We start from the raw sequence: 11,813 nt of genomic DNA, 5'->3' as shown, positions 1-11,813 counted from the left end.
AGAATTTCACCAATGAAATCTCATTGTAAAGTATAGTCTCTAAACCAACAATAATCCTTTCATACAAAAATATGTTTGTCACAAGTACAAACCCCTAAAATCTATAGACCAAAGTATTTGAACCTCGGGTCGTCTCTCAAAGGACTTGCAGGGTAGTGTTCTTGTTATTGGTTATAGACTTGTATATTTTGGGGTTTTTGGATGAGAAACATGAATAGTAAATGGGAATGAAATTTTATTAACAAAATGGTCTTGGCAAGGATTGATGGTCAAGGACCTATATCATTGTCACTAGCCACAATTATGATAGTTGCAAGGATCAATCTCACTAAGTCATCCTCTAACAAGTAGCAAAAAGAAAGTCAAGTGAGTTGTATATCAATCCTAGTCCATAAATCCTAGTTTCCACTAATTGAATTAATGAAGGCTATAGTTAATGGCTATCAACTATCAATCACTTGGATATTAGTAACTCAAGAGTTCCTAAGTTACCTTCTCAAGCCAAGAACAAAAAAATTCTACTCTAACATCCTTCCAAGCATTTCATCAAACACTTGGAAGGTACAAAAGAAAAGTATAGTAAATCACAACAAGAGTGAATTCTAACAACAATTGAATACAAAGAATTAACAACAACAATCAAGAAAATCACAATTATCATGAATTACCTTAAATTGCATTACTGAAAGAAAACAAAGAACGACAATATATCCACAACAAAGTGAAGAATTACAAGGATTAAAGTACAAAACTAGAGAGAGGAAGAAGAGAGGAGTAAGAATTGATAAAGGGAAAGTAAACCCAAGCATGAATTAAACCTAGATCTAAGAGGAGAGATCAACCTAACCCTAATCCTAATTCTAGAGAGAAGTGAGAGCTTCTCTCTCTAACTAATCCTAATCCTCATGTGAATGAATGAACTAAAACTAAGCTAGAATGCAAAAGTGATGGAATGATGCCTCCCCCTTCAATCCTTGGTCCTTTAAAGCACATTTGTCACCAAAATTCGTTATAGCTAGGCCCCACAGCTTCCTAGAAATCGCTGGGCACGTTTTCTATTTAAAATCACGTGTGACCTTCGGCGCGGACGCGCACGGTACGCATACGCGTCCCTGGCCGATTTCGTAATGTGTGCGCGTGCGTGTCCTTGGCCAAGATCAATTCTTTGGCTTTTTGTGCTTCTCTCCACTTGCATGCTTCCTTCCTTGCTCCTTTAATCCATGCCTAGCCTATTTTAACCTGAGATTACTAGCAAACACATCAAGGCATCTTATGGAATCAAGGATGAATTAAAATTACCAAATTAAAGGCTTAAAAAGCATGTTTTTACAATTAAGCACAAATACAAAAGAGATTACAAAATCATGCTAATTCATTGGCTAAATGTGAGGAAAGGTTATCAAAATTCTCTAAATTCAACACAAGATAAACCCTAAAAATGGGGTTTATCAGCAACCTTAGAGAAGTCTCTAATAAACCTCCTATAGAAACCAGCATGTCCCAAAAAGCTTCTAATTGCTTTGACATTGCATGGTGGAGGTAACTTTTCAATCATCTCTACTTTTGCCCTGTCCACTTCTATACCCTTCTTTTTGAGATTTTATGACCAAGGACCACTCCTTCCATAACCATGAAATGGCATTTTTCCCAGTTTAAAACAAGGTTGGTCTCTTGGCATCTCTTTAGCACCAGGGCTAAGTGATGCAAGCAATCAGAATATATGTTACCAAATACAGAGAAGGCATCCATAAACACCTTAATAAACCTCTCAATCATGTCTGAAAATATGGAGAGCATGCACCTTTGGAATGTTGCAGGTGCATTGCACAGTCCAAAGGGCATCCTCTTGTAAGCAAAACCACCATATGGACAAGTAAATGAAGTTTTCTCCTGGTCCTTTGGGTCTACAACTATTTGGTTGTAACCCGAATAACAGTCAAGAAAGTAGTAGTATTCATGTCTAGCCAGCCTCTCAAGCATTTGGTCCATGAATGGTAGGGGAAAGTGGTCCTTCCTGGTGGCTTCATTGAGCTTCCTGTAGTCGATGCACATGCGCCAACCAGTCATTGTTCTTGTTGGTATCAGCTCATTCTTCTCATTTGGTACACCAGTGATTCCTCCTTTCTTTGGAACTACATTTACCGGGCTCACCCAAGGGCTATCTGAGATAGGGTAGATCACCCCAGCTTCCCACAACTTCAACACTTCCTTCTGGACTACCTCATTCATGGTTAGATTCAACCTTCTTTGTTGTTTCCTTGAGGGCTTAGCACCCTCCTCAAGTAGGATCTTGTGCATACACATTGAAGGGCTGATCCTTTTTAAGTCTGTGAGTGTCCAACCTATAGCATCCTTGTGTTGTTTCGCACTTGGATGAGCTCCTATTCTTGCTCCTTACCCAAGCTTGAGTTGATGATCACTGGGTAGGTGCTGTTATCACCTAGATAGGCATATTTCAAGCTTGGAGGTAGGGTTTTTAGCTCTAGTTTTGGTGCCTCTTCTCCATTGTTGTCTTTGTGGTTTATCATGATGGAACTTTCCATGGTTCCTTGTGGTGGTTCTTCACGTAGTGCTTGTTGCTCCAATTCCATACTTCCTTTATATTGCTCTTCTTCCAAAACTACTTGGACTATTTGTTCTATGGTGTCCACCATCATGCATTCTCCTGTTGCTTCCTTGGGATAACTCATTGCCTTGAAGACATTGAAGACCATCTTTTCCTTATATAATCTCAAGACTAGTTCTCTTTTTTGCACATCAATGATGGCTCTAGCAGTAGCTAGGAATGGCCTTCTTAGGATAATTGAAGTGTTTGCCTTTTCTTCCATATCCAGCACAGCAAAGTCAGCTGGGAAGATGAATTCTCCCACCTTCACCAATAAATCTTCCACCACTCCATGTGGAAACTTGAATATCCTGTCAGCTAGTTGGAGTGCCATTCTTGTTGGTTTGGCTTCCTCAATTCTCATCTTTCTCATCATGTTCAAGGACATGAGATTGATGCTAGCCCCCAAGTCACACAAAGCTTTTTCAATAGTGATATCCCCTATGATGCAAGGGATTTGGAAACACCCTGGGTCCTTTATTTTCTGGGGGAGTTTCTTTTGTATGATGGCACTACATTCCTCAGTTAGGACTACAATCTCCTTTTCTCCCCAGTTTCTTTTTCTTGTCATGAGCTCCTTCAGGAACTTTGCGTAGAGGGGCATTTGCTCCAGTGCTTCAGCAAATGATATGTTGATTTGGAGCTTTTTGAAGATTTCCAAAAATCTGGAAAACTGGCTGTCCTTCCCATCCTTCCTTAGCCTTTGTGGGTATGGTGCCTTTGGCACATAAGGCTTCAAGATTGGCTTTGGTGAAGATGGGCTAGGGACCTCTTCTTTCTTCCTGTTTTCAGGCCTTTCTGCAGCTTCTTCTTCGTGGTTCTCCTGGTTTTTGGTGGCTTCTTCTATCCCTTTTCCACTTCTAAGTGTGATGGCCTTGCACTCCCCTCTTGGGTTAGCCATGGTTTTACTTGGAAATACGTGTGTAGGCATTGGGATTTGCTTGGATAAGAACCTCACTTGTGCTTCCAGCCTTGAGATTGCTGCACCCTGGTTCTTCAAATTCGACCTGTATTCTTCTTAGTTGGCACCTATCTTCTTTTCAGCTTGTTCTTGCCTTTCCAAGAGGGTGGAAATGGCCCCTGTGAGCTGTGATGATAGCTGTGCTATTGCAGCCTCTACTCTCTCAAAGTTACCCTTAATTTTACACGGTTGTGAGGTTGGGGTTAGTGTGTCTTGATGGTGGTGTGTTTGCTGGTTGGAAGGATATGATGTGTGAGGTTGATTGTGGTAAGGTCTGTTGTTATTTGACTGATGGTTGGAGTTTTGATTCTGGTATTGATTGGCTTGGTATGGTTTGTTGTGATCTTGGTTGTGATTTTGTTGGTTTCCCCACCCAAAATTTGGGTGGTTCTTCCATCCTGGGTTATATGTCTTGGAGTTAGGGTCATATGATGGTCGAGAGGGGTTACGCACATAGTTTGCTTGCTCACATTCAACTTCTGGTTCATTTTCTTCTTGGGATGGTTGGTGCACGAAATTGTGATCATCAATGGCGCCATCAACATGGTACGCTCATTGCAATATCAACTCTTCATCACAACTCCGCACAACTAACCAGCAAGTGCACTGGGTCGTCCAAGTAATAAACCTTACGCGAGTAAGGGTCGATCCCACGGAGATTGTTGGTATGAAGCAAGCTATGGCCACCTTGTAAATCTTAGTCAGGCAGACTCAAATGGGTATAGATGATGAATAAAACATAAAGATAAAGATAGAGGTACTTATGTAATTCATTGGTAGGAATTTCAGATAAGCGTATGAAGATGCTTGGTCCCTTCCGTCTCTCTGCTTTCCTACTGTCTTCATCCAATCCTTCTTACTCCTTTCCATGGCAAGCTTATGCAAGGGTTTCACCGTTGTCAGTGGCTACCTCCCATCCTCTCAGTGGAAATGTTCAACGCACCCTGTCACGGCACGGCTATCCATCTGTCGGTTCTCGATCAGGCCGGAATAGAATCCAGTGATTCTTTTGCGTCTGTCACTATCGCCCCACCCTCAGGAGTTTGAAGCACGTCACAGTCATTCAATCATTGAATCCTACTCAGAATACCACAGACAAGGTTAGACCTTCCGGATTCTCTTGAATGCCGCCATCAGTTCTTGCCTATACCACGAAGATTCCGGTTAAGAAATCCAAGAGATAAACATTAGAGCCTTGTTTGCTTATAGAACAGAAGTGGTTGTCAGGCACTCGTTCATAGGTAAGAATGATGATGAGTGTCACATAATCATCACATTCATCATGTTCTTGGGTGCAAATGAATATCTTAGAACAAGAACAAGCGGAATTGAATAGAAGAACAATAGTAATTGCATTAATACTCGAGGTACAGCAGAGCTCCACACCTTAATCTATGGTGTGTAGAAACTCCACCGTTGAAAATACATAAGAACAAGGTCTAGGCATGGCCGTGAGGCCAGCCTCCCAATGATCTAAGAACTAGATGTCCCAAGATTATCTAGAGATCTAAAGTGATCAAAAGATTCTAAGATTGAAAGATAAAAATACAATAGTAAAAGGTCCTATTTATAGAGAACTAGTAGCTTAGGAATGAGTAAATGACATAAAAATCCACTTCCGGGCCCACTTGGTGTGTGCTTGGGCTGAGCATTGAAGCATTTTCGTGTAGAGACTCTTCTTGGAGTTAAACGCCAGCTTTTGTGCTAGTTTGGGCGTTTAACTCCCATTTTGGTGCCAGTTCTGGCGTTTAACGCTAGGAAATCTGAAGGTGACTTTGAACGCCGGTTTGGGCCATCAAATCTTGGGCAAAGTATGGACTATCATATATTGCTGGAAAGCCCAGGATGTCTACTTTCCAACGCCGTTGAGAGCGCGCCAATTGGGCTTCTGTAGCTCCAGAAAATCCACTTCGAGTGCAGGGAGGTCAGAATCCAACAGCATCTGCAGTCCTTTTCAGTCTCTGAATCAGATTTTTGCTCAGATCCCTCAATTTCAGCCAGAAAATACCTGAAATCACAGAAAAACACTCAAACTCATAGTAAAGTCCAGAAAAGTAAATTTTAACTAAAAACTAATAAAAATATACTAAAAACTAACTAAATCATACTAAAAACAATGCCAAAAAGCGTACAAATTATCCGCTCATCACAACACCAAACTTAAATTGTTGCTTGTCCTCAAGCAACTGAAAATCAAATAAGATAAAAAGAAGAGAATATGCAATGAATTCCAAAAACATCTATGAAGATCAGTATTAATTAGATGAGCGGGGCTTTTAGCTTTTTGCCTCTGAACAGTTTTGGCATCTCACTTTATCCTTCGAAATTCAGAATGATTGGCTTCTTTAGGAACTCAGAATCCAGATAATGTCATTGATTCTCCTAGTTAAGTATGATGATTCTTGAACACAGCTACTTATTGAGTCTTGGCTGTGGCCCAAAGCACTCTGTCTTCCAGTATTACCACCGGATACATACATGCCACAGACACATAATTGGGTGAACCTTTTCAGATTGTGACTCAGCTTTGCTAAAGTCCCCAATTAGAGGTGTCCAGGGTTCTTAAGCACACTCTTTTTGCCTTGGATCACAACTTTATTTCTTTCTTTTTCTTTTCTTTTTCTTTCTCTCTTTTTTTTCTTTTTTTTTGTATTCGCTGCTTTTTCTTGCTTCAAGAATCATTTTTATGATTTTTCAGATCCTCAGTAACATGTCTCCTTTTTCATCATTCTTTCAAGAGCCAACATTCATGAATCACAAATTCAAAAGATATATGCACTGTTTAAGCATGCATTCAGAAAACAAAAGTGTTGCCACCACATCAAAATAATTAAACTGTTATAAAATTCAAAATTCATGCAATTCTTTTTCTTTTTCAATTAAGAACAAATTTTTTTTTATTCAAGAAAGGTGATGGATTCATAGGACATTCATAACTTTAAGGCATAGACACTTAAGACACTAATGATCATAAGACACAAACATGGATAAACATAAGCATGAAAATTCGAAAAACAAGAAAATAAAGAACAAGGAGATTAAAGAACGGGTCCACCTTAGTGATGGCGGCTTGTTCTTCCTCTTGAAGGTCTTATGGAGTGCTTGAGCTCCTCAATGTCTCTTCCTTGTCTTTGTTGCTCCTCTCTCATGATTCTTTGATCTTCTCTAATTTCATGGAGGAGAATGGAGTGTTCTTGGTGCTCCACCCTTAGTTGTCCCATGTTGGAACTCAGTTCTCCTAGGGAGGTGTTCAGTTGCTCCCAATAGTCTTGTGGAGTAAGTGCATCCCTTGAGGCATCTCAGGGATCTCATGATGAGAGGGGTCTCTTGTTTGCTCCATCATTTTCTTAGTGATGGGCTTATCCTCATCAATGGGGGTGTCTCCTTCTATGTCAACTCCAACTGAATAACAGAGGTGACAAATGAGGTGAGGAAAGGCTAACCTTGCCAAGGTGGAGGACTTGTCCGCCACCTTATAGAGTTCTTGGGCTATAACCTCATGAACTTCCACTTCTTCTCCAATCATGATGCTATGAATCATGATGGCCCGGTCTAGAGTAACTTCGGACCGGTTGCTAGTGGGGATGATTGAGCGTTGGATAAACTCCAACCATCCTCTAGCCACGGGCTTGAGGTCATGCCTTCTCAATTGAACCGGCTTTCCTTTCGAATCTCTCTTCCATTGGGTGCCCTCTTCACAAATGTCAGTGAGGACTTGGTCCAACCTTTGATCAAAGTTGACCCTTCTAGTGTAAGGATGTTCATCTCCTTGCATCATAGGCAAGTTGAATGCCAACCTTACATTTTCCGAACTAAAATCCAAGTATTTTCCCCGAACCATAGTAAGCCAATTCTTTGGATCCGGGTTCACACTTTGATCATGGTTCTTGGTGATCCATGCATTGGCATAGAACTCTTGAACCATTAAGATTCCGACTTGTTGAATGGGGTTGGTAAGAACTTCCCAACCTCTTCTTCGGATCTCATGTCGGATCTCCGGATATTCACCCTTTTAGAGTGAAAAAGGGACCTCGGGGATCACCTTCTTCAAGGCCACAACTTCATAGAAGTGGTATTGATGCACCCTTGAGATGAATCTCTCCATCTCCCATGACTCGGAGGTGGAAGCTTTTGCCTTCCCTTTCCTCTTTCTAGAGGTTTCTCCGGCCTTGGATGCCATAAATGGTTATGGAAAAACGAAAAAGCAATGCTTTTACCACACCAAACTTAAAAGGTTTGCTCGTCCTCGAGCAAAAGAAGGAAGAATAGAGGAGAAGAAGAAGAAATGAGGAAGAAGGGAATGTCTTTTGTGTTCGGCCAAAGAGGGTGAGAAGTGGTGTTTAGGTTGTGTGAAAATGAAGGGGTGAAGAAGGGTTTATATAGGAGAGGGGGGGCTCATGGTTCGGTCATGTATGGGTGGGTTTGGGAGGGAAAGTGGTTTGAATTTGAAGGGTGAGGTAGGTGGGGTTTTATGAAAGATGGATGTGAGTGGTGAGGAGAAAGATGGGATTTGATAGGTGAAGGGTTTTTGGGGAAGAGGTGTTGAGGTGGGTGGTGAATGGGGAAGAAGAGAGAGAGTGGTGGGGTTGGTGGGGATCCTGTGGGGTCCACAGATCCTGAGGTGTCAAGGAAAAGTCATCCCTGCACCAAATGGCATGCAAAATCACGTTTTGAGCCAATTCTGGCGTTAAACGCCGGGCTGGTGCCCATTTCTGGCGTTTAACGCCAGGTTCTTGCCCTTTCCTGGCATTTAACGCCAGTCTGGTGCCCCTTTCTGGCGTTAAACACCCAGAATGGTGCCAGACTGGGCGTTAAACGCCCATCTGCTAACCTTACTGGCGTTTAAACGCCAGTAGGTTCTTCCTCCAGGGTGTGCTGTTTTTCTTCCTGTTTTTCATTCTATTTTTGCTTTTTCAATTGATTTTGAGACTTCTCATGATCATCAACCTACAAAATAAAATAAAATAACAAAGGAAAATACATAAAATATAACATTGGGTTGCCTCCCAACAAGCGCTTCTTTAATGTCAGTAGCTTGACAGAGGGCTCTCATGGAGCCTCACATTTTCTCAGAGCAATGTTGGAACCTCCCAACACCAAACTTAGAGTTTGAATGTGGGGGTTCAACACCAAACTTAGAGTTTGGTTGTGGCCTCCCAACACCAAACTTAGAGTTTGACTGTGGGGGCTCTGCTTGACTCTGATTTGAGAGAAGCTCTTCATGCTTCCTCTCCATGGTGACAGAGGGATATCCTTGAGCCTTAAACACAAAGGATTCTTCATTCACTTGAAAGATCAGTTCACCTCTATCAACATCAATCACAGCCTTTGCTGTGGCTAGGAAGGGTCTGCCAAGGATGATAGATTCATCCATGCACTTCCCAGTCTCTAGGACTATGAAATCAGCAGGGATGTAATGGTCTTCAATTTTTACCAAAACATCCTCTACAAGTCCATAAGCTTGTTTTCTTGAATTGTCTGCCATCTCTAGTGAGATTCTTGCAGCTTGTACCTCAAAGATCCCTAGCTTCTCCATTACAGAGAAAGGCATGAGGTTTACACTTGACCCTAAGTCACACAGAGCCTTCTTGAAGGTCATGGTGCCTATGGTACAAGGTATTGAAAACTTCCCAGGGTCCTGCCTCTTTTGAGGTAATTTCTGCCTAGACAAGTCATCCAATTCTTTGGTGAGCAAAGGGGGTTCGTTCTCCCAAGTCTCATTTCCAAATAACTTGTCATTTAGCTTCATAATTGCTCCAAGGTATTTAGCAACTTGCTCTTCAGTGACATACTCATCCTCTTCAGAGGAGGAATACTCATCAGAGCTCATGAAAGGCAGAAGTAAGTCCAATAGAATCTCTATGGTCTCATTTTGAGCCTCAGATTCCCATGGTTCCTCATTGGGGAACTCAGTGGCGGCTAGTGCACACCCATTGAGGTCTTCCTCAGTGGCGTTCACTTCCTCTCCTTCCTCTCCAAATTCGGCCATGTTTATGGCCTTGCACTCTCCTTTTGGATTTTCTTCTGTATTGCTTGGAAGAGTACTAGGAGGGAGTTCAGTAATTTTCTTGCTCAGCTGTCCCACTTGTGCCTCCAAATTCCTAATGGAGGACCTTGTTTCAGTCATGAAACTTTGAGTGGTTTTGATTAGATCAGAGACCATGGTTGCTAAGTCAGAGTGGTTCTGCTTAGAATTCTCTTTCTGTTGCTGAGAAGATGATGGAAAAGGCTTGCTATTGCTAAACCTGTTTCTTCCACCATTATTGTTGTTGAAACCTTGTTGAGGTCTTTGTTGATCCTTCCATGAGAAATTTGGATGATTCCTCCATGAAGAATTATAGGTGTTTCCATAGGGTTCTCCTAGGTAATTCACCTCTTCCATTGAAGGGTTCTCAGGATCATACGCTTCTTCTTCAGATGAAGCATCCTTAGTACTGCTTGGTGCATTTTGCATTCCAGACAGACTTTGAGAAATCAAATTGACTTGTTGAGTCAATATTTTATTCTGAGCCAATATGGCATTCAGAGTATCAATTTCAAGAACTCCTTTCTTCTGATTTGTCCCATTGTTCACAGGATTCCTTTCAGAAGTGTACATGAATTGGTTATTTGCAACCATTTCAATCAGCTCTTGGGCTTCTGTAGGCGTCTTCTTCAGATGAAGAGATCCTCCAGCAGAGCTATCCAAAGACATCTTGGACAGTTCAGAGAGACCATCATAGGAAATACCTATGATGCTCCATTCAGAAAGCATGTCAGAAGGACATTTTCTGATCAATTGTTTGTATCTTTCCCAAGCTTCATAGAGGGATTCTCCATCCTTCTGTCTGAAGGTTTGGACTTCCACTCTAAGCTTACTCAATTTTTGAGGTGGAAAGAACTTTGCTAAGAAGGCATTAACTAGCTTTTCCCATGAGTCCAGGCTTTCTTTAGGTTGTGAGTCCAACCATGTCCTAGCTCTGTCTCTTACAGTGTCACAGATTTGCAAGAATTCAGCTAAGAACTGATGAGGGTCTTCCAATGGAAGTCCATGGAACTTGCAATTCTGTTGCATTAGAGAAACTAATTGAGGCTTAAGCTCAAAGTTGTTTGCTCCAATGGCAGGGATAGAGATGCTTCTCCCATAGAAGTCGGGAGTAGGTGCAGTAAAGTCACCCAGCACCTTCCTTGCATTGTTGGCATTGTTGTTGTTTTTGGCTGCCATGGGTTCTTCTTCTTTGAAGATTTCTGTTAGGTCCTCTACAGAGATTTGTGCCTTAGCTTCTCTTAGCTTTCGCTTCAAGGTCCTTTCAGGTTCAGGGTCAGCTTCAACAAGAATGCTTTTGTCTTTGTTCCTGCTCATATGAAAGAGAAGAGAACAAGAAAATGTGGAATCCTCTATGTCACAGTATAGAGATTCCTTGAGGTGTCAGAGGAAAAGAAAAATAGAAGACAGAGGTAGAAAATTCAAACTTATCAAGAAAGATGGAGTTCGAATTGTGCATTGAGGAATAGTGTTAGTCCATAAATAGAAGGATGTGAGAGGAGAGGAGGAAATTTTTTCAAAAATTAAGTAAAAGAATTTGAAAACATTTTGAAAAACACTAATTAATTTTCGAAAATAAGAGTTGGAAAGAAATCAAGTGATTTTTGAAAAAGATTTTGAAATTAGAAGTCAAAAAGATTTGATTGAAAACTATTTTGAAAAAGATGAGGTTAAGAAGATATGATTGATTTTAAAAATATGTGATTGAGAAGATATGATTTGAAAACAATTTTAAAAAGATTTGATTTTAAAAAAATTGATGACTTGCCTAACAAGAAAAGATATGATTCAAACATTAAACCTTTCTCAACAGAAAAGGCAACATACTTGAAATGTTCAATCAAATCATTAATTGTTAGCAAGTATCTTTGAAAAAGGAAAGAAATTGATTTTGAAAACATTTGATTGAAAAGATATGATTTGAAAAAGATTGATTTTGAAAACTTTGAAAACTTGAAAAAATTGATTTGAAAACAAATCCTCCCCCTTGTGCCATCCTGGCGTTAAACGCCCAGAATGGTGCACATTCTGGCGTTTAACGCCCAATGCACTACCTTTTTGGGCGTTAAACGCCAAACCAGGCACCCTGGCTGGCGTTTAAACGCCAGTCTGTCCTTCTTTACTGGGCGTTTTGAACGCCCAGCTTTTTCTGTGTAATTCCTCTGCTGCATGTTCTGAATCTTCAGTTCCCTATACTATTGACTTGAAAATAGAACCAAGAT

General features: G+C 40.9%; 1 protein-coding gene and 1 non-coding gene across 2 annotated transcripts; one reads left to right on the top strand and one right to left on the bottom strand.

Moving 5' to 3' along the window:
• Positions 1–2,381: 2,381 nt before the first annotated feature.
• On the bottom strand, positions 2,382–3,506 carry LOC130934236 (uncharacterized). The gene has a single exon (XM_057863824.1). The coding sequence runs from the start codon at positions 3,504–3,506 to the stop codon at positions 2,382–2,384; it is 1,125 nt and encodes a 374-aa protein (XP_057719807.1).
• A 6,808-nt stretch (positions 3,507–10,314) lies between these two features.
• Positions 10,315–10,422, top strand: LOC130937361 (small nucleolar RNA R71). Its single transcript, XR_009068582.1, has one exon. It is a non-coding gene; the product is annotated as a small nucleolar RNA R71 (small nucleolar RNA).
• The last annotated feature ends 1,391 nt before the right edge of the window (positions 10,423–11,813 follow it).

Source organism: Arachis stenosperma, chromosome 6, assembly GCF_014773155.1.
Source record: "Arachis stenosperma cultivar V10309 chromosome 6, arast.V10309.gnm1.PFL2, whole genome shotgun sequence".
Classification (NCBI taxonomy): Eukaryota; Viridiplantae; Streptophyta; class Magnoliopsida; order Fabales; family Fabaceae; genus Arachis; species Arachis stenosperma.
Note: the sequence above shows the minus strand (reverse complement) of the source record. Positions and strands in the feature narration are given on the sequence as shown.